This window comes from Nomascus leucogenys, chromosome 7b (genome assembly GCF_006542625.1).
Source record: "Nomascus leucogenys isolate Asia chromosome 7b, Asia_NLE_v1, whole genome shotgun sequence".
NCBI classification, from domain to species: domain Eukaryota; kingdom Metazoa; phylum Chordata; class Mammalia; order Primates; family Hylobatidae; genus Nomascus; species Nomascus leucogenys.
Window position 1 is genome coordinate 36549924 of NC_044387.1, and position 23956 is coordinate 36573879.

The 23956-nt window shown below is 36.2% G+C and overlaps 2 protein-coding genes across 4 annotated transcripts in view; one reads left to right on the top strand and one right to left on the bottom strand.

The window, feature by feature from the left end:
• The first annotated feature begins 1847 nt into the window (after positions 1-1847).
• C7BH4orf3 (chromosome 7b C4orf3 homolog) lies at positions 1848-9201 on the top strand. The gene is made up of 3 exons (XM_012507781.2): positions 1848-2052; positions 5512-5932; positions 7497-9201. Coding segments are annotated over exons 1-3 (627 nt in total). The 3' UTR covers positions 7498-9201.
• Positions 9202-10756: 1555 nt separating this feature from the next.
• Positions 10757-23956, bottom strand: part of USP53 (ubiquitin specific peptidase 53) — a 71969-nt gene continuing 58769 nt past the window's right edge. For 2 of the 3 annotated variants that reach the window (XM_030815751.1, XM_030815750.1), the window contains 2 exons: positions 15006-15102; positions 10757-13929 (listed from right to left, as the gene is read on the bottom strand). In XM_030815751.1, the coding sequence (XP_030671611.1) occupies positions 13056-13929; positions 15006-15102 (971 nt within the window). In that variant the 3' untranslated portion in view covers positions 10757-13055. The remainder of the gene's footprint in view (positions 13930-15005; positions 15103-23956) is intronic. The other variant, XM_030815752.1, reaches the window with a different exon arrangement.

The window sequence follows — 23956 nt, forward strand, 5'->3', positions numbered from 1 at the left end:
CCCTTGATACTTATGCGTCTACTGTCTGTAATCTGATGCCATAAACAGTTAAATAATAATTTTGGACTAGACTGTGTCTTGTTTATTTTCTAATTTACTTTTTTTTGACAAACTTTCCAACTTCTAGTTAATAAAATGCACTTTCATTGAGAAAATTTGAAAAATATGGAAAAACACAAAGAATGAAACTATCTGTGATCCCATCTTCCAAGGATAACTTCTGTTAACACGGTTACATTTGTCACACTTATAAGTCTAATTCTGGTCAATATTTTATATATAGCAATAATCACCTTAGCATCCATTTATTTATTCTAAATTAACAACTGTTTAATTCCAAGCATAGGTTTTAATTCCAAGCACAGGTTTCCTATGCTTGGAAACCTACAATCTTACGAGATAAAAACATGTCATGTATTGACTAACCTTTGAGACTCCATCCTCAATGACTGCCTCTCTAACACCTTTCAATAAAACAAATAACAGGTTGGTTGCTGATGATTAGCTTAATGAAATTTCAAAGTTATAGGTTTCAACATCTTTGTCATTTGTGCCTACTAGTTAAACTCTGCTCTACTGAAGTTGTTTTTAAACTTTTAAAAGCAGGATACTGTTTTGAAATAAAATCTTGTATGAAACTCTAAAATATAAACAAAACTAAGTTTTTATGGTTGAAGTCTGTCTGTACATGTATAAGTACAGACATGTACATATATAATAATACATGTACATGTATAAGCAGAAACTTTGTTTTGAAATAAAATCTTGTATGAAACTCTAAAATATAAACAAAACTAAGTTTTTATGGTTAAAGTCTGTCTGTATAAGTACAGACATGTACATATATAATAATACATGTACATGTATAAGCAGAGAGAGGTTTAATTGTATCTGACTAGTATGTTCACAGTCAGTTCTGCTCAGCCTTTCAAAACCCAAATCATTATGCAGAACCCCAGGCTCTGTGATATTGTTTGAAAACTTCATTGCTCTGTTATATGTCCTCAGTCAGTATTTTTAATGAATCGGTTGGTATTGCTTCCATATCTCTTATGGCTCCTTGGACAATGCCTGACACACAGCAGGTATTAAAAAGTATTTACTGAAATTAAAGAAGGAAAATCCATAAAGGGGAAAGGATTGGCACATATTCATTACTAGTACTTCAAAACATCTCAGAAAGTATCCCCACTAAGAGTATAGATCAATAGTGTTAGATCCCACTGGTATCATACACTATTATGTTCTAAAACATACAATTTTACAAAGTATTTTTTTGACTGGGATTGTGTTAGTGGTTGTAGAATATAACAAAATATTGTTGAATACATATTAAATTTCTTCCATGAGGCAGACACTGTTTAAAGAGCTGTAGAGATTGCAAAGATGGCAAAAATACTGTCTCTCCTTTAAAGAACACTTAATAATTGCTAGGTTCAGTGTCTCATGCCTGTAATCCTGGCAGTTTGAGAGGATGAAGCAGGAGGATCACTTGAAACCAAGAGTTTCACTGGGCAACATAGTGAAAACCCATTTCTACAAAAATAAACATTAATAAAAAGCAAGGCTGGCATGGTGGTGTGTGCCTGTAGTCCTAACAACTGGGAAAGCTGAGGTGGAAGGACTGCTTGAGCCCAGGGGTTCAAGGTTGCCATGAGCTCTAATTGCACCACTGCACTCCAGCATGTGTAACAGACCAATACCCTGTCCCAAAACAAATGAACAAAACTTAATACTCTAACAGGGGAGAAAATTTACATAAAATTGCTACAAAGCAAGCCAATGTGCCAGACAATATCAAGAAAATTTCAGTGTTTTTTGAGTCAGAGTTAGGGAAATTTTGAAAGATGACCAGTCTAATAAATAGCCACATTAATAGGAGGCCATTACAGAATGTAGAGGGAAATAATAGGTGCCAAAGGAAGGCAAAAAACTATGGAAACAAATACTTCATCCACTGCCTTGATCTTGAGAAAATAACCCTCTCTCCAAGAAGAAAACATGACACAGAAGGTGGAGACAAGTCAAATGTGAAGTTTTCACAATTGGTATGTTAGAAATACCAAGAATGGAGAGATCAATGTGAATTGTAGTGAAGGAAATTTTATGAAGTTGGCACTTCAGTTGGGCCCCAAAGGATGAGCAGGATTTAGACAGGTGAGAAAGCACTCCAGTTTAACAGGAAAAACATGCACCAAAGCCCAGAGGCCAAGAGAATAGTTTCCACGAGGAAGATGGAAGAAAGCACTCTGACTGGAGCAAAGAATGTTTCCTGGGCACCAGGTTGGCTGAGTAGAGTGGAGCCAAATTAATAGTGGGTATAAAGGTGGGAACTGCTAAGGCCAAGATGAAGATAAAAGAGAAGCTGCAACCTAGTTATGATGACAGTACAACTCTTTCTTTGTTAGAGCGTGGAGGGAACACGGTCTTGCTCTGTCATCCAGGCTGAAGTGCAGTGGCACGATCACAGTTCACTGCAGCCTGGACCTCAAGTGATCCTCCCAATTCAGCCTCCTGAGTAGCTGGGACTACAGCTGTGTGCCACCACACTCAGCTAACTTTTCTATTTTTTGCAGAGATGGGATTTCGCCATGTTGCTCAGGCTTGTCTCAAACACCTAGGCTCAAGCAATCCACCCACCTTGGCCTCCCGAAGTGCTGGGATTACAGGTGTGAACAACAGCACCCAGCAGATAGTACAACTCTTAAACAAAGAAAACTATCGAAGATATACAAAGGAGTAAGAATGAAAGAGAACAGCCTGGGTGCAGTGGCTCATGCCTGCAATCCCAGCACTTTGGCAGGCCGAGGCAGGCGGATCACCTGAGGTCAGGAGTTCAAGACTAGCCTGGCCAACATGGCAAAACTCTGTCTCTACTAAAAATACAAAAGTTAGCCAGGCATGGTGGCAGGCGCCTGAAATCCCAGCTACTCAGGAGGCTGAGGCAGGGAGAATCGCTTGACCCCATGAAGTGGAGGTTGCAGTGAGCCAAGATCGCACCATTGCACTCCAGCCTGGGCAACAGAGCAAGACTCCGTCTCAAAAAAAAAAAAAAAAAAAAAGAATTGAAGAGAACAATAACAACAAAATGAATAAATAAAATGACCCAGAAGATGGAGAAATAACCTGTGGTACCAATCAACAGGGTTGTTGTTAGGACACGTACTCAATTTGAAAAGGAGGAAAAGATGAAGTTAAGATGAGAAAGAATAATTTAAGATAAACAGATATATTTCCAGATGAAAATTACAGTAACCAAATTCTCCACTGTTGGAGAGGTTATTCTATAAAATTAATTTCATTCCTAGGATGATCATGAGGATGCTTTATCACATGGGCATACTGGCTTGAGAGCTGCATACGAAAAATTTGCATTATCCCTCAGGTTAAAGCAAAATTCATCATCATCTGCCTCCTGAAAACTTATTGCACTTGAAGTTCAGAAGATCTGTAACATCTTCTTAAAAACACTTAGCTGTCTTTGGCCTGATGGTTATAGCATTTTCATACACCACCTTCTCCACCCCAGCCCAATCAGATTAATTATGCTGACAGAATTATGGAAGTGTTGGATCATGGTTGCAGTGCAATGATTCAATCTGTAGTCCCTGGTGCATATTTTTCACTTGAACATGTGAAGTAGAAAGTTCAAGGTGGTTGGACAAGTGCAGAGGTATTGCATGACTGACAGTGAACCTGGATTTCAGTACAGTACTTTTTAAAATTTAAATTGCTTTGATAATGGCAAATGCCAACTGAGCGAGGTGGCTCATGCCTGTAATCTCAGTACTTTGGGAAGTCAAGACAGAAGGATCACTTGAGGCCAGTAGTTCAAAACCAGCCACAACACACTCTAAACTCATTTCTGTAATGTAGAATAATCAACAATCAGTGGGACTTTTACAAGGGTAAAGTCGGAAATAGAATCTTTCAACTGAATTTAGTTTAAATAACCCCTCCTTATTTGCATTAGTTGCTCTTCCAAGTCTGACAGACGTTCCTGACTCAAGATCAGATCATACTATCAACATCCCCTCATGATGAGCATTGTGACTCTGGGCCAAAGACAAGTTTAAAACCATTTCAAGACCTGTTCAGTTTATGTCATGCTTCTTCAACACTAATAATCCCAATAATTTTTTATCAATCCTACCTCAATAACGAGGAGTAATTGATCCAACCTTGTCAGCAAGAAGAATGCTTCCATCTCTGGTAGGGGCAATTGTTTATTTGCCTTTCCTAATTTTTGTAAAGATTCAATGCTACTTAAGCCCAGGGTCTTTTTGTCTACTACCACCAGACAATCTGCATTACAGCACACAATCTAATTAATTCTCAGGTAATAGCCCTCTCATCCCAGAATCTACAAAGCATTTTTCTTGAAAGGTCATATACTATCTTTGTCTCTAAAACCTGGCAATTGGTTTGGAAGCAAATTGGAGCAAGGTTAGGAAGCTATGGAACAGCTTTAAGAGTGTGGATTTGGAGTTAATTCTAGGCTTTATAATTTTTTTAGTAACCTTAGACAATTCACTCCTTTTGTGTCTCATTTCCTAATTCTATAAAATGGAGTACTGCCCCTTCAAAGAGGTTTTACGACGATTTAATGACTTTGTAAAAACACAACTACAGTCTTATCTCCATTTACTACGCACTAAGAGAACCGTATTTTCTGAACAATTCAGGAATCATAATGTGACAAGAAACAGAATATTTGAAATTGGACCCACGAGGTAAAATCCAGGCAGTATGGGTCATTTTCTTCCTGCTAGCATTCTATTCTTGCTGAGGCTCACACTCAAAGTCAAATAACCTTTGGGTTATTCTTCCCACCCCCCTTCCCCCCCAGACGGAGTATCACTCTGTTGCCCAGGCTGGAGTGCAACAGTGGCGCGATCTCAGCTCACTGCAACCTCCACCTCCCGGGTTCAAGTGATTCTCCTGCCTCAGCCTCCCGAGTAACCGGGATTACAGGCGCCTGCCACCACCCCCGGCTAATTTTTGTATTTTTTTCTTTCTTTCTTTTAGTAGAGACGGGATTTCAGCATGTTGGCCAGGCTGGTCTCGAACTCCTTACCTCAGGTGATCTGCCCGCCTCGGCCTCTCAAAGTGCTGGGATTACAGGGGGGCGCGGCCAGGTTATTCTTAAACCCACTTCCTTGAAGTACCTGCAAAATGCTCACGTGCTGCTCTCTGGCCCGTTTGGAAACTCAGTCCCGTGAGTAGGACGTCCACCTCATTGGTGGTGTTTAAATATTAAGTGTAAAATGCTAGAGACAGTACAAAACCCACCAGAGGGGGCCTTCCTAACACGTTGGCATAAGGATCCAAACGGAATACAGGGATAGGAGAGGTGACCTTGGGCAGTTTCAGGGAGGAGTCCATCACCTGACTGGACCGGGCCTTTCAGTGGGACGAGAGTGTATTTCTTCCAAAGAAACCTGAATAACCAGCTATCGGCCTGGGACGCCGCGAGGAAGAAGTAGGCGGTCCCATGGACTTAGGGTCAAGGCGGAAGCCGCGCTTCATGCCCGCGGTCACGGAGGCAGCGGAAAGCCGAGCCAGGCGCCTGCGCGCTGGGGAGAGTAGGGTCAGAGTGCATTCCGGAACCCGGGGCGCGGCGGACTGCGCAGGCGGTCGGACTCCCCTCAGTTTCCGGTGCGGCGAACACCAAAGTCCGGGAACTTAAGCATTTTCGGTTTCTAGGGTTGTTACGAAGCTGCAGGAGCGAGATGGAGGTGGACGCACCGGGTGTTGATGGTCGAGATGGTCTCCGGGAGCGGCGAGGCTTGAGCGAGGGAGGGAGGCAGAACCTCGATGTGAGGCCTCAGTCTGGGGCAAATGGGCTTCCCAAACACTCCTACTGGTTGGACCTCTGGCTTTTCATCCTTTTCGATGTGGTGGTGTTTCTCTTTGTGTATTTTTTGCCATGGTGAGTATCTTGAATGCAAAATTGGGGTGGTAAGGAGCTTAGAGATCATTTGCTCCCTTTTCGGCGGGGAGGGGACTGAATTCCAGAGTTTATATATGTCCAAGATCACACAGCTGGTGAGTGGCGCAGTCGGGTGGGTGGGGGAGAAGGACTAGGAGTAAAATGTCTTTCTTTAGCACGTCCGTGGGAGTCACCAAAGAAGTGTGGAGAAAACTTGGCGTCATATTTTCTCATGATTTGGAATGAAACCAGCTAGGCTTGAGTTCCTGCAGCACCATGAAGCGACTGGAGAAGTTATTTCGCTTTTTGGAGCTTTATTTTTTTCATCTACCATTTGGGACCATTAGTAACCCAGGTCATAGGGGTGTAGTGAAGATTGAGATTGTAGTGATTTGCGTGTTGCCTGGCAGTAGTAAGTGCTCAGCGAAAGCTATTTTTACTATACAGCTGTTTAACCATGAGCAGACCACGCAGCTGTCTCAAACTAAACATGTCCAGAACTGAACTCTTAACAGCTTCTTACCCAAATTTACTTGCCTTGCAGTGTTACCATTTCAGTAAACGCCAACTTTATCCACCGTTACCTCCCAGAAACCTGAGACACTTTGCCCTTTTCTTACACACATCCACATATCCTAAAACACCAAGTCACAAAATTCTGTAGAGTTTACTTGTAAAACCCATGCTCTCCATTTTCATCGCCACTCGCTCTGAAAAGACAATTCTGGCAGAGTGTAAAGGAAGGGAACTTAAGAGAATAGGGCAGGAGGAAGCAGACACCAAATGGAGATGGTGGTAAGAGACAAGCTAAGGAGAAGCAGTGAGATGAAGCAGGGCTCCTATGGGAGAAGAGCAGTGTAGCCCATCTAGACAGCTCTCCTGGACTTTGGAGTTGATTGTTCACTCACTGTTAACTCCTCTTAGTCACCATGCCTATGAGTTACTTCTGAAATTCTCACTTCTTGATAGGCAGTCACTTCTTCCGCACCCCCAACCGCCATCCTATATTTTCACCAAGATTTGGGTGTCTTAAGCCTCACTGTCTGATTTCTTGGATGGTGTGGTAAGTTAGAGAAGACAGAGAGGGCCAGGCACAGTGGCTCACGCCTGTAGTCCCAGCTACTTGGGAAGCTGAAATAGGAGGATTGCTTGAGCTGGGGAGGTTGAGGCTTCAGTGAGCTGTGAACGTGCCACTATACTCCAGTCTGGGAGACAAAGCAAAACCCATCTCAAAAAAAAAGGGGGGAGCAGGGGAGTGAGAGGGATTAATGGGAGGATGGCAAAAGGGATAGGGATTTTTATAAAATTCTCTGTCAAGCCATTTGTAAAGGGAGAGTTTTACTCTCCCTCCCTGTTTTGGTAGAGACTGATAATCTCAAATACAGTGGGTTTTGTGTGTGTGTGTGTTTGTTTTTATGACCTGAATTTTCAGCTCTGGATAGAAAATAGAGGCCTTACAAGAAATGCTCTAGGCTTTTTCTTTTATCAATATGTAAATAGGCATAAAGTGTTAAAAACTGGGAAGATAAAGCACATATTGCTGACAAATACTTGCTTTTTACAGACTTGTTCGCTGATACCTAAATTAAGAAGTTGGTTCTTGAGTGAATTCTGAAAATGGCTACAAACTTCTTGAATAAAGAAGACAGGACTCTCAATAGAAGAATTTCACATCTCCAAGGGACCCTTCCTTTCATTTTACACTTTGTTACTAATTTGCAGAACTCTATTAAATGGGTAGGATTTCACCCATTCCTAGCTAAGTTCTTAAAATTAAACCCTTTGGTTCGTGTTTAAAAACTTTCAAACATCTGATGGCTTTACAGGGGCTGAATATAAAAGCATTTGTACTTAAAGGTCTTGTGTATTCATTAAGAAATATAGTAATGTCTTTTAATGTTTTAAGAGTTGATCAGGATTTACTATGATGCAAGTAATAGGATGGTTAATAATGGAAGGATTTTATGAATTCAAAAGTCAATTATTCAAAAGCAGGGAAAGATTTTGAGAGAGGGAACAAAGTATTCTTAGATTGCATAGAAGCTGCTAAGTTCCAGTTTTAATTTTTAGGTTTAGTTGGACTCTGTTATGAAGAGATAGGTTATGGGTGGGTGACAGGTTGATACAGTCTTAGAAAAAGCAGGTAATATCAAAGTATTGGAAAGCTAGCATGCATGCCCTCTTACCTGGGTATCTTCCCCCCTTTTTCCTTTTAAACTCTTGAGCCTCCTATAATGAAGGATTATGTCTTTCAAACCTATTTTTTATTAGTGTTTCATTAAGTGTGCTTGTGCCCAAAACATTTATTTGTATAATATCTGTAACTTGCTTAAATACTTCAGCAAAGTCAGCATATTTACTCATTCAACAAATATTTGAACCAGGCATTATTTTAGACACAGCAGTGAACAAAACAAAAAGGCATTCTTGCCTTCATGGAGCTTACATTCTTATTGTTATTTAAATCTAAATGTTATAAAACAAGAATTTATATTCTAGGGTTGATCAGCTAGTATTTAATCAAAAAGGCCACACTCCCATAGCAGCTAATCTAAGCTGTAGTAGCTAATATTACTGTTGGCCGGGCACAGTGGCTCACGCCTATAATCCCAGCACTTTGGGAGGCCAAGGGCAGTGGATCACTTGAGGTCAAGAGTTGTGAGACCAGCCTGGCCAACCTGGTGAAACCCTGTCTCTATTAAAAAATACAAAAAAATTAGCTGGGCATGTTGGCATGCACCTGTAGTCCCAGCTACTCGGGAGGCTGAGGCACGAGAATTGCTTGAATCCGGGAAGTGTAGGTTGCAGTGAGCCAAGATGGGGCCACTGCACTCTAACCTGGGCAACAGAGACCCTGTCTCAAAAAGAAAATATTCCTGTTAGCCCTAAAGGCTTTAAATGAGGAATGGTAGAAGTGGTCTTTTGTTTAAATTAGGTGCATTCATTATATCTGAATTGTCTTAAATATTTTGAGGACATTCCCTCCCCTTTTAAACAGGGCATAAGATCTGGTAAACTCTATATCTTCCTACCTTTCAAAATCGTTTTTAGGATTAGTCAAGTCTGGAATATAATTGCTGACTATACAGTTAGGAATTATGCTTTTAAGGTGTTGTCACATCAACCTAAAGAGAACCATCTATGGAAGGTATGGTTGAAACATCTGTAGGAACACAGAACTGGGATTTCACTGAGTTTACCAAATCAGCTGTGTGAACTGTTTTCTGCAGTGCTTGCTAATTGTTTCATCTAATAAATGTTTACTTATATAGCTGAGTTTGGTTTTATTGTAACAAATTACCTGGTGTGATTGTGAGGTAATTAACAGTTCTCACATAGTTTACTGTTAGGTCACACACAGACTTCCGATCATAATCCATACTGTCTTTCTGAGCCTAAAATCAGCTTACTACCACAATTACCAGATATTCTGAAAATTTCTAGTATGGTGAAGATGGAGAGATCTTGGTGTGAAGGTTAATTTTATATGTCATCTTGATTATGCTAGGAGATGCCCAGATTTCTGGGTTTGTCCATGAGGGTGTTTCCAGAGAGATTAGCATTTGAATCAGTAGACTGAATAAAAAAGAGCCACCCACTCCACTGTGGGTGGGCATCATCCAATCCCTTGAGGGCCTGGCTGGAATAAAAAGGCAGAGGAAGGGCAAATTCTGTCTTCTCTCTGCTTGAACAGGGACATCCATGTTCTATCCTTGGACATTGGTTCTCCTGATTCTCTGGCTTTCAGACATGGATCACGGGCCCTGGTTCTCAGAACTTTGGGTTTGGACTGGAACTACATCATTGGCTTTCCTGGGCTTACTCTCTGCAGAAAGCAAATTGTGGGACTTCTCAGCCTTCATAATCACGTGAGCCAATCCCTCATAATAAATATATTTCTATATATATCCTGTTGATTCTCTATGGCGAACCCTGACTTAGTAATATGACATGACTATAACTGGTATTTTAAAAATGGTGGCAGTATGAAGGCTGAATCTTTCCTATAGATAAGAAATTGTACCTACCATTAAACTGTGCCATAGCAAGTACAGTGACTGCTTACATTGCCCTCAGTTTGAAGGCTTTTGAGAAATGGTTAAATGGAACACCAAGAAAAGTTGCAAACTTGCTAAGATAACAAAACATAAAAAAGAAAAAGACATCAGAAGAAAATCAATGTGACTTTACTCTGATAAATTCTTTTGTAAATTTCACACCATTTTATATAAAGTGAAATGATTGTTTTAGTAGTTCCTTTTGAAATGAACTGGCTTATTAGCAGTTGCAAGGGATAGTTCTTAGGGGGCTTAACCTGAACGTTTTAGGATGTAAAGAGCTGCAAATACTCAGTCCACAAGTTGGCATGGGAGTACATTTGGAGACTTCAGCCTGTGAGCTAAGAATATTTTTTACATTTTAAAATGGGGGAAAAAAAAAAAAGACTTTCATGACATGAAAGTTATATGTAATCTGGATTTCTATGTTGACAAAGTTTTACCGGAAAACAGCCATGCTCATTCATTTACATATTGTTTATGGCTGCTTTCACATTACAAAGGCAGAGTTGAGTAGTTATTACAGAAATATTATGGTCCACAAAGCCTAAATTATTTTCTATCTTTATAGGAAGTTTGCCAACTCCTTTTCTAAGGAGCTGTGCTTTAGACTTTGCTGGAGTTTAACTCCTAGGATCTCCTGTGATAGATAACATTTTATGATCAGTGAAATTCCAAGTACCCATGACTTAACATGTCCCATAATAATCCACGTTGGTGGGAGGGTGACACACAGTTCATGAATGCAAAGAGAAGTCCAATCATATAAACTTAAAAATCAGTTTATCTTAAAATTTTTTTGAATTAGAAGAAATAGATTTCACATGAAAATATAACATTCTGAAGGCAAGTATTTTAAACATTACAACTGTTGGCTGAATTATTTACAAAGTTACAATAAGCTTATAACTGGATGAAAACATCTATAAAAATAAATAGGCACCCTACACGTAAAACTTTTACATGAAATAAAATGATTAGTATATATGTATCAATCTGTATTTGGAGTGTTGGATCAACATAAAAATAAATGGTCAGTTTCTAGTTTGTGTAGTAGTACATGAGTCAGGAGGTTTCAACTGGACAGTACTTAAAAGAGGCAAAACTGGACGTTGCTATTTGATGTCTACAACTCAACTAAGTTGAAAAGACAAATCTCAAACTGCTGTTAAATACAAAAATTAGTTTAAATGTTTCAAATAATACATTTCCAACTCACATCTTAACCAAATAGAAAAACAAACTACACAAACTTTGTGAAAGCCATTAAAAAACTTGAAGCCCATTTTTCTAGTATTTTACAATGTTATAAAAGAAGTAAAAACTTTGGTATTTTAAATACAGGTTTACAAACTTTATTTACAAACCCTCCATACTAAAAAATTATGTTAAAAATAAACTTTCTTAAAAGATAAAATTAATTTGGCATTCAAGTATTTCTAACTTACGAGAATATAAATTAATGATCACTCACTATTATAGTTAAAAAAGGCTAGTAAAAACTATAGGCAGAAGATAAAATTTGGCCAAGACTTGGTAACTGGGTGAAGTTAGACTTTTATAAGCAATTATTTTCTGTTTATCTAACAGTATTCACATTGAATTATTTACAACATTTTAGAATGTTTTAACACGATTTATGCAATCAGTCAAGTGGCTACATTTACTAGTTTATTGAATATATTTATGAGGTTTATCCATTTAGGAATGTAAGGAAAACTTTAGTTGTTTCTCAGTTATCGGGAGTGAACATAAAACTATTCTAAACCGCAATTAGTTTACCAGCATAGTACAAAATAAAATGACAACTAACGAAATAAAGCAAAGTAACTTATTTTTACTCGTAAGGTTACCATAATAATAAAAATTCCTTTAATTTTCAAAGCACTCTTCATGAAAAGTAGTTGGGGTAAAATTACTATTTGTTCAAAGTAGAATAAAAGGGAAGGATGCTCTAATTAAACATTTTATTAAAATTAAACTATATGAAAGGTAGAAATTTAATCTGGAAACCTAGATAGATTTTCAAATTCAGATAAAATGGGTTGACAGCCTATAAGCAGGTAATATTACAGCAAAGAAAATGTAGGCAATTACAGTGACATTCCCAATAAGAGGAGGCCCTACATTAATTCCTAACACTGGTGGTTAGCAGCCCAAAGTAAACCAAACCAAAATAAAGACCTTTCACATTTCATACAAAATTAGAAAAAAAGTAACGAGATAAATACACTAAAGTTTAAGTATTTTAACTTTTTAACTTACATGGCTAAAGTAGCATTTATGAATACCTATAATAGTCAAAGGCTTAATTTATCTTAACTAGATACTCTGAAGACAAAAGTTCTGGGAGCAAAATTAAATTCCATCTGATCTTGAAAATTTACAAATTGTTAATCATATAAGGCTTTTTTTCCCCAAATGCTATCAATTCATAAGTCTTTTTTTTTTAAGACACTTAAAGGGATCATATGCAGTGACTATCATAGAAGTCAAAAACAAATGGGTGAAGCCCTTTTCTGGTTACCCATTAGAAAGTGCTTCTTCATAAAGCAATTCTTTGACAAAAAAGTACCAGGCTAGTATCACCTGGTACTTTTCAATTAGCATAGTTTATAATCTCCATACATGAGTACTTGTTAGTTTAATATTTCCCAGTCTACTGGCCACAAAATAGGGGGACAAATTAATTTTTATTCAACTGTAGCATATGACAAATGAATTATTATATCTCCCTGATTTTCTATTTTTCATGGCACGCCAAGACTATTCAAAGGGAATTTCTAAAATATCTAATAAATTGATCATAAAATTATATATGTGTATACACATATACACGTACGTATGTATAGTTATTAACAACTTTAAAAATGCCACGGGCTTTTTTTTTATGTATCACTAGGTTTGGTCAGTAGGTTCCTATTATATTTAAATGGCCTCTGAGAAGTAAAAGTTGGTCAATTTTATCAGTTATCTATTAGAATGTATGCTAGGTTTATATCTTTGTTCAGAAGGGCAGCTTGAACCAAGATTATTATGTAACACAGGTCTAGTCCTTTTTCACTCTAAGATAGTGAATTATTACAAAAGCCACTGCTCTCTGGAAAAGACAGCTTGGGCCTCTGATGGTATTTCAATCTATATGTGTCCGTCATGCAGCTATCAACTGAAAAATAGGTAGTTAATGAAACTGTCTCATTTGGACAGGTAGAAATAGAGTCTAGTTCTGGTTGGCAAAATGCATCAGTGGCACCTGAGTTTGCCTGAAAATCATTAGTTGAGGAGTTGGATGGGCAGTTTGGTGTGTTGCCAAAACATTCTCTCACTTGAAATGTTTCTTTATGTCTTTCATCATTCATATGTGTACTCACTTCTAAACTTGGTTCTGAAGCTGTACTTAAACTGTGATTCGGAAGATGAGAGGTAGCTTTAAACACCTCTGTAAGTTTGACATCAGGTGTAGATTCGCTTTTCTCTGACTGCGGCACACTGGTTATAGCATATTTCTTTGGTGGCAAAGGGGGTGGTAGATTCTGGCAAAAAAGTTTTGGCATCTGACACCCATCAGATCTGCCAGTTGACTGAATTACACATTCTGTGGATAGAGAGTTCTCAAAGTAACACTGATCCGTGATATTTTGCTGCTGGATGAGATGAGCAGTTTCTGGCTTTAACCCAACAGTTCTTAGGTGTGAAGACCATGATGAAGATGGTTCATTACTGTTCACTCTCTTCCCAGAAGCAGAGTTATCAATGTGAAAAGGCAAACCTGTTCTCTCAGAATTTTCTATATTAAGCCACTCAGAAAATTTGCATTCATTTGGTTTTTCAAGTTTCTGTTCATCTGACTGGTGGATATGTTCTCTTGAATTATGGTCCTTGGGTATTTGTAGACTGGATGAGGGAAATAACTTTCCATTGTTTTCATGTACATGTGATCTGAAATATGAAAATAAAAACAAAGCTAGAACACCCTATGCAAATATATGAAACTAGGGGAAAATAAATATTTGTTTTGTAGTTTGATTTTCCCAAAATACAGTTTATATTATTTTTACAACAAAACCACAAAAATGGAAAGATACTTGCAACCATTAACATTTTCAACTCTCTCCAAATCCAAACTCTTTATGTCAGAATATGTGAGTGTTTACCAGAAACACCCATCATTACCATAATTCCATTTCTAATAATTAGAAATATAATTTTAAAAACTCACTTCAACTCAAAACACTAAAATTACATTTATTTGTAACAATATATAGAACTTGAGGAAAGTGTTAACAGTCAAACAGTACTCTAAAACATCTCCCCACCAACATTCCAAACTTTAAAGGCAATAGAGGTAGAAGTACTTAAATTTTGATATGTAGCAGTATAGTATATTAATTATTATATTTTGCAAATACATTTATATTATATTTGAGGGTCTTGCTATGTTGCCTAGGCTGGCTTTAAACTGGCCCCAAGTGATCCTGCTGCCTCAGCCTCCTCAGTAGCTAGGATTACAGACATGTACCACCACATCACACCTGGCTGTATACTAGTTTAAAATAATGTAATCAAGATAACCTTTAGGTAATAGTTACTAAGTTATCTAAGGTGAGGGTAAATGACGCCATATTGCAAATTATTTTTCTCATATGAATTACGTGGAATTGAATTAGAATGCAATGGTTAAAGAGAGTTGATGCTTTGCTAGGTAGATGGAGCTATAATCAAATCTCAGCTCGATTGTTTTGGTCACATTACTTAATCTAAGCTTCAAATTTTCTCTTGTAAAATATCATCTACCTCATAAGAATGCTGTGAAGATTGAAATAGACAATCAGATACTGTACCTGGTACTTTGTAAGCTCTCTATCCTTAGATCCACATTCTATTAATGATTCCCAATAAGAAAGGCATCTTAATACTGCAGACCCATTTCTTTCAAAGTAATAATATGTATTTATGTCCTTCTGATAAACAATGTGCCTATAATACATGTATTTAGGGAAAAAAAATATGGTTACCTTTTTATCAAATGATTTTTTATTTGTAAATGTGATTCTGGGTGGAATTCGTGAGATTTATAGCCTGCTTCCAAATTCCTGAGTTCTTTTCTAAAGCCTAGGGTTGGGTGGGGTGGGGAGAAGAGATGAGGAAAACAAAATTATTTAAATTATCTTACAGAATTTATTTCATTTATACTTTTCTATATTTACATAAAGCTTTCTATAAACAGGTAATCTCTTCCAATTTAAAAAAATGAATTCTTTAAGACTCAACTCAAAATAACAGTTCTTTTTTGAACGCTTTATGCAAAATTTCTTCAGTTTATTATCACTTGAGGGTGTCATCCATGATGGAATAGTGCTGTTCCTGCTGGGTCATGCAGATCTGTGTATGTGTTTTCCCTGTTACTTGAGACAAGATCTTTACTGACCAAGTGTTAACAGTGAAAAAACCCTGCATTTGAAGATCGCTGGCTTGAGCTGAAGTTTGGACTCACTAATTATGGGTAGGTAAACAAGCCTCTTAACCTCTTAAAATCTCAGTTCCCTCACTTATATGATGGGATAATGATAATCCATTTTACCTACCTCATGGGAATATTAGGGATTTAAACTGAATTAAAATTGGTAGGAGGTTATTATGATAGCATATAAAATATACCACTACTAATTAGCTACCATTTATTAACTGCTTACTCAAGTTGTGAGAAGTGGATATTTCATTTAATCTTCACAATAACCTTATAAAGAAATGACTATCAACTTGATGTTACAGATGAGAAAACAGTGGCTTAGAAAGGTTAAGTATATATATCAATATGCTACAGAATTAGATTTTTATGACTCAAAAGTCCATGCTCTTAATCATGATGCCATAATGCTTCCTAATAATTGATACTTAACTTCTCCTCTGGCTCTGACATTTAATAGGCACCAAATAGTTTTTGAATTTAATTTTAATGAAGTCTTATGATAAAAGTTATACTAATTTACAATGTGACTTTTGTTACTTCCAAGTGTCTTCCAAGTGTCTTCCAATCCTGCTACATGAGATTTCAGATACCAAATTAACCATTTTCTCTCTCTCTCTCTAATTATAGCTAGCTATTGATTACAGCCTAAAGGTCAATATGGCACCACATAAAATACAGCAGGTCTATTTCCCTCTGAACAATGATTCTAGGAGAATTCACTGGAGAGCCTTTAACAATATTAATGTTCAGAGTAAAACATTATCTACATTTGGATTTCTCTCTACAAAACATGACCTTAACTAAAACAGCTCTAATAAAAATGACTACTGCCCTCTAATCTTTAATACAATTAAATGAAAATAATGTCCAGACTACAGATAAAGTAGGCCCAACTGAACAAACAAAACCCTGAAAACTAAAAATTATTTTAAAAGGTAGAGATGAAGAAAAGGGAACTAAGACATTTGGATTTGTACAGGAATTTACCTAACACCATCTCAGTTTTTGATTCCCCCTTATGGGAGAGCAAGTGCTTTATATCTGAGAACCTGAAAGTCTACAGGGAGCTTTTTCCTTTACTAAGGCACAAGCGGCCTGGGGCACCAATATACTGATAGAAAAGTCACAACCACCAATGTATCAACAAAGCACAAAAGCATCTTTAATTACTTTGTGAACATCATCACCCGCTTATCATAGAATGAGAAGTAGAAAACTGTATAAAATTATTTTGGTCACGTACCACCATAATAATGATAGCTACAGTTTATGGAATACCCAATATGTACCAAGTCTTAAGATTATTCTTGTTCAGCAATTCTCGAAGTGTGGCCTTGGACCCCTGGAGGTCCCTGAGACCCTTTCAGAGAGTCTATGAAGTCAAACTATTTTCATGATATTATTAAGATGTTACTTTACTTTTTGACTCTGTTGCCATTTACACTGATGGCGCAAAAACAATAATGGATAAAACTGTTAGCATAATTCAAGGCAGTAACACTAAACTGTACTAACTGTATTCTTCATTGCCATATACTTGCTTTTTAAGCCAGTTTTACCTAAAGAATGCTTGACGAAACAGTAACAATTATTTTATTAATTAATTAATTTACTTCATTTGCACATCTTTTTATTATTCTATATGAGGAAATGGGAGATATGCATAAAGTACTTTTGCTGTGGTAATACTAAGCATGACAGCTGTTTGAAGAAAACTTGTATCCACCACGGTGAGTTCTGCAACTTCCCAATACTTATAAAGACTTTCTGCTAGTATCTATGGTGATACTAACAAAAATAGTTTTTAGAAAGATATTAGTGAAATGTATCAACACTTGGAAGCCCTGCATAACTCAGCAAAACAGTATTTTTTTTTTTTTTTTTTTTTGAGACAGACTTTCGCTCTTGTTGCCCAGGCTGTAGTGCAATGGCGCGATCTCGGCTCACTGCAACCTCTGCCTACCAGACTCAAGCAATTGTCCTGCCTCAGCCTCTTGAGTAGCTGGGATTTCAGGCATGTGCCACCACGCCTGGCTATTTTTTTATATTTTTAGTAGAGACAGGGTTTCTTCATATTGGTCAGGCTAGTCTCGAACTCCAAACCTCAGGTGATCCACCAGCGTCGGCCTCCCAAAGTGCTGGGATTACAGGTGTCAGCCACCGTGCCCAGCTGCAAACCAGTATTTTTTAAATGACCATACATGGATGTTACAAAATCATGCATGAGTAAAGTATCCATTCAAAGTGCAAGACAGACTAATGTATTTTAATGTAATGGAGGACGAAAAGTTAAATACTATGGTTTCAGATTTCACACTGCATTAAAGAAACTACTACTTGGTGTAGTGTCAAAGAAGAATATCCACAATTTTTAGGAAAAGCAATTAAAATATTCCTATTTCTAACTGTATTATCTGTGTGTAAATGGGCTTTCTTCATACATGAAAACATCACAACAGTCTGAATGCAAAAACAAGAATCCAGCCATCTTACATGAAGCCAGGCATTAACTGAGATTTGAAAGCATAAAACAATGCCATTCATCTCACTAAATTTTTGTTTTCAATAGTTAATTTTCATTTAAAAATGTTATTTGTGTTAGCATGTACTGGGTTTATTTCTTTAAATGAATAAATATTTTGAAAGTTTCAGTTTTAGTGCCTAATCTAGCAAATGTTGATAGACATAACCTATAGAAACAAAAGCTCTTTTAGGTCATAAATCCTTTTCTAAGATTATAAAGATATCTGAGGCCCAAAAGTTTGAAAACTACTGTTCTAGTTGGTAACAGTTGTCTTTTAAAACATCAGTCACAACTGTTCTCTGAAACAATTCCCCTTGAGGAAACTTAGGCTCAGGGAAGTTAAGTGACCTAATCAATATTCTATGTATCTGGTAAGTAGGAGCATTTAAACCAATCCAAGTTTCACTCCAAAGCTAGTGCTCGTGCCACTGCACTATGCCATTAATACACAAAGTCATTATACTAAATCTCCTTCTGATGAAACTAGGCCACTAGTGTGAACATCAAATAACATGCTGATGCCCATAGAAAATAGCAAAATATATGGCATTAGCATGAACTGTCAACTAATTGTCTACACTTCTGTAGCATTTCTAGTAAGTTTTTCTGCATTCTCCCGTATTTTTAGTTGACATTTTTCATGTTCATTTATCTCATTTTCCTCTCATTCTCCTGCTTCTACTTTACTGTACACCAAATCTATGAAGACTGCAAAGAAAACAAAGTTATTAAAGCAGTAATTTTATTTTTTAAACAATAAGGGTTCTTTATCTTAGATATTTTTTAGGTATTGCCCTATAGGGGAAAAATAATCTATATTTGATTATGATCAGGCTCTGCAAGTTAAATCTTGGAAGCAATTTCCAAGAAACAGTCATGTAATATACATGAGAACTTAATACCCTCTATGCCAACATTGCTCCATATAGTAAATAATAAAAACTTCAGATGGTAGAATGAGAGGAACTATAAGTCTGGCATTCATTTAAGATTTAACACGTTTACTTCCACTAAATTGCAGTAAGCGCTCTGATTATATATGTGCCTTTTAAAAAAAAAATTTCCCCAGAAGTTAGCACAGTATCTAGCACACAAAAGACATTCAAATGAAGGTCTGCAGAATAAACAATTGCCTCAAAAACACAGTTTTACTTATTTTAAGTCACCTCCACCCTGCCCATCATGTTCCCAACTCAGTGGTGCAAGACAAGTATGAATTGAGACAAATCTTATATTTCCCTCCCACTTATCTCAAGTCTATAAGTGCTATACTCATAACACTTTTAGAAAGCAGTAAAATTTATCCCAGAGTCTCTCTAGAAGGAATATATTATTTTTCATGTTTAAGAAAATCACTGTGGGTAAGCCTGACACACTGCCTGGGGCTCGAAAACTTTGCCAATCTTTTCAACAGCTATTTTATGATTAAAAACAGATGTGACAAGAAATAAGATGTCAAAAAGAACTTCAATAATATGTCAATGTTTACAGCTTAATTTTTAAGTTGAAATGTAATTTGCTACCCAGTGTGATTTTTAACTTCATATTATTAGCCAATTCATAATTTATTCGCCAATTCATAATTTCAAGTTTAATATTCACAAACAAGAAACAAGTAAATATTTAGTTCTTAAGTAATTCTTTACTTTTATAAATTATTCACACAATGGGCAGCAGGAGGCAGCATAGGTTTTATGAGCATGTTTGAAATTTTAATATCACTGTGGCAGGCATTCAACCAAGTGGTTTGACTTCAGAATTCCAACTAACTTAAAAATAGATATGTTATTTTTCTCTTCTGCTGACATAGACATCCATGTGTCTTTGTGAGGAATTTTGGCTCCAGGTTATTCGCAAATCTAAGATAGTCCAATTTTAACACTTTGACACAGAAAAAAAAAAACCTCAGTATCAAGGCAAGAAACTTTAATAATGCCCATTTTGATTCTGTATACAAAAAAAACCAAAGCAGAGTATTCAAGAAATCAAAATATATATTTCATCTGAGAAAAAAGACCTACATTTAAAATAGACATATATATATATATATATATAGCAATAAAACCAAACTGCTGACATAGACAATGTAATCTTCACTCTTGTATAATGAGATTTCAGAATATAATGGTAATACTACATTTACAAACCCTAAACATTCAACAGCAATAATCAAATCAATGACTAAATTTACAATAAAAATACATTTGAAATAAATTTGAATATTTTAGAAAAATCAGAAAACTTTAACTAGATAAATATTTATGGCTAAATTTACTACATACTAAAAGGAGTAGAGAGATACTTTAATATGTAGTAATAATCTATACTATCTGAAACCTAAATTTGGGGATTTTACAAAATAATAAAGGAGGAGTCAATAACTGCTTTTTGCACTGGATTATAATTTAAAGGAAAAGCAAATATTGTTATTTTGCTACAAAGTAAATTTCAATCCCAGAAGTTTAGTTTTTAAAAGGTACATAGGCAGCCATTTGGTGGTCCTGGGTAGGCCACAGCAAGAGAAGAGATTATGTGTCACCAGTTTGTGAAATTCTTAGAGAAAAAATGTTTAATATGCATAGAAAAAAATCGGCTGACAAAAGTACTTCTCTAAATATACTTTCAGTGTATTTATCTTAAATAAACTCTGTAGTTTGCCAAAAACATCTTAGAGAAAACTTACGTATATGTACAAACACTTCTGACAAAATTTTTTCTTGACTTAATTCTAGGATGTAACAACATTAAGGACAGTATATTTCACTTAAGAAAGTGGAGGTACAGACTATTTGTACAAGAAGAAATAAGGGACTTAACAGATTTTTAAACCACTGATTAACTTCTTTCACTCCTATTTTTTATGTCCCAGATCATGACTCTCAGCATTAACTAATCCTAACTTCTAGGATCAACTGAGATTAAGCCAAGTATTGCAGACTCCGGAAGCAAATGGCAAAAGTTCTTGAAAGACCTAATAATTCTTTTGTGATCTGTTACGTATGATCTATAAATATCCTAACCTACTATGTACTTACCTCAGTAGATAACCGTACCTCATAGAAAAAAGAAATTCCATTAGGTATCAACACTTCAACTGTTCTACCTAACACAAATACACACTAATCAGTATCTGCTCTCATCTTTCTCTCCTTCATCACAGAAAAGCTGCCATCCTTTTCATTCAAATCCTGTCTCTACCTTGTTTCCTTCTCACTCTGCCTCAAGGGTCTTACTCCATCAATTACTGTTCTGTTCTATTCTTCATGCCTTTCTCTCCCTCTGTACATCATTAGTTCCTTATCTTCTGCAATATAAATACCAAGCATGTCCACTTGAAAACAAATGAAACAAAATGCAAACTAAGCATTTAGTTTCATTTTCTCCTCTAGGTATGCTATTCACAGCAAATGTTTGGAAAGACAGATAAAAATTCATTTCTTTACTTCTCTTGCTTCCTGTTATAAAAACATAAAGTCATAGAGATTTTCATGGTCAAAAGCACATTGCTCTAAGAACTTTGCAATAGGTGTCCTCAGTTAATATGAAAAACTATGTAATGCACTTCAAGGGTTTTTTATTGTGGTAAAATACACGTAACAAAATTTATTATTCTAACTATTTTTAAGTTCAGTGGCATTAAGTACATTCACACGGCTGTGCAACCATTAGTCTACTGTAATCTTTTAACTTTTTACTTGGAAATAAATTTTCAACATTCAAAAAAGTTGAAATATTTAAAAAGTATAAAACATACTTTTTATAAGAAGAAATCATTTTTGTAAGAAGAAATCATTTATTCTGTCCTGAATGTAATTTAAGGCGTGTGAAATCCCTCTGCTACAATTCCATTTTAAAAAGGGGGCTAAAACGTTCCAAATGGCATTGTGGCAATTTAAACAATGTTCCCAAATGTAATGGCTTTAGGCAGTTTAGGGATGGATTTTTGCAGCAGAATTCATCATGACATAGGCAGACAAGCCTATATAATATCTCTATTAATGGAAAAAAGCAGTATATTATATCCTTTCTCCAGATTCAGCTATTATTAACATTTTAATAATAGGGGTTTTTTTTCTGGACCATTTGAGATTAAGTTACAAACATGGCCCTTTACTTCTAAATACCTCAATTCTACTTCAGTCTTCCTTCTATGTCTAATGTTCCTCAAACACTGCTTTTACTATACCACTAATAAATGCTAAATCAAACTGGCACTTTTTAATCCTTATTCTGCTTAACCTATGGACACTCTTCCCCTGAAAGATCTACACTTCTCTGTTTTTCCTTTTATAACCGCAATATTTTCTCATATCTTTCCAGCTCCCCCTTCTCATTCCTTTCTACAGTTGCTCCTTCTCTCTAGCTTTAGCTCACTTCTCTTCCTCAGGGAAGCCAATGTTCCTTACTTTGTCTGTTTCTTGCCCTTTGATCTCCAATTTTCCTGAAGGATCCTGTCTGTGTTTATGGCATTCAATTCCTATATAGGTGGATGGTTATTAAATATATAATCTTTCCTGAGTTTTAGACTTATGTTCCTAACTGCCTAATAATGCTGTTTACCTAGACGATAAACTCAACAAATCAAAATATAAACTTGGCATCCCCCAAAATCTGTTCCTTCTTCCTATATTCCTCATTTTGCTAAATGGTAAATCTAATTGTATACATCCCAAATATATCTATCCCTGCTTCCCTTTCTCTCATTTGGTACATGTCACAAAAGCTAACTAATTATCCTGCCCACATATGCTTATCGCCTCTCAAGTATTTCTTGACATTGGTACTGCCCCCAACTTTTCTCTCCTAGGCTATTACAATCGTCATCTAACTAATTTTTCTCCCACTGTCCCAAATTTATCCTCTATACTACCACCACCACAGTCTTTTCCAAAATGCAAATTACAGTATACCATTTTTCTTATCCTTTGGTACCTCTCCATTTCCTCTATGATTAAAAAATAGCACAAATTTTCACCATAATTTGGCTTCTATCTATCCCTGTTGCCATTATCCCATAATTCCATGCATGCACTTCTGCCCTGCATATACCAAACTACTTGTGTTCTTCAAATATGTGATGCTTTCTCCTGACAATGTGTTTTAAATATATCATTTCTTCTGTCTTGAATGTAATTTAAGGTGTGTGAAATCCCTCCACTACAATTACATTTTAAAAAGGGGGCTAAAATATTACAAATGGCATTGTGGCAATTTAAACAATGTTCCCAAATATAACAGCTTTAGGCAGTGTAGGGATGGATTTTTGCAGCAGAATTCATCATGACATAGGCAGACAAGCCTATATAATATCTCTATTAATGGAATAAAAAAAGCAGAAATAATGGTGGCATTATTATAGATTTTGGTCCTCTACCATTAAATATACGTGCATAGACTAATATTAAAAATTGACAAAATGTCAAGAAAATATGAAAATAAGAAATTTCTAAGCCTCTTTAAATTTTAAGTCTTTTAGCTATTGATATAAAATGATTCTATAGGTCAGTAATGTAAGTGTGCCCTCATTTTATAAATAAGAAATAGGAATGACCAAGAAAATCATATATAGTCACAAAATTATAATAAATTGTCCCTTATTGGGGGAAAAAACCATGCACAGCAAGTTTTTAATTTGGGAAAAAAATTCCTATATCACTTTTCCACATATTCTCAGTCCCAGATTGGGGGAAGGGAATACATAATCCCATAAGGCACAACACAAACAGATGTTCTCAAGTCAAAGACTGGCTTAGAGAACCATGGTAGGCTTTGAAGTAGAAAGTTTATGAAATCAGAAATAACTTTAAAATAGTATAATTTATTTAGTTAAATAAAGAGTGGGTTACACAAAACCACAATACGATACCTATTAAAACAGAAAATAACAAGTGCTAGTGAGGATATGGAGAGACTGGAGTCCTTATGGACTGCTGGTGGGAATGTAAAATGGTGCAGCTGCTGTAAAAATAGTA

Excerpts from the sequence above, each read along its gene's own strand:
- C7BH4orf3 (XM_012507781.2), top strand. The coding sequence starts at position 1,848 with ATGACCAGTCTAATAAATAGCCACATTAATAGGAGGCCATTACAGAAT. Across the intron at positions 2,053-5,511 it reads GAAGTTTTCACAATTGGTAT|GCGGAAGCCGCGCTTCATGC; the intron begins GTTAGAAATACC and ends CTTAGGGTCAAG.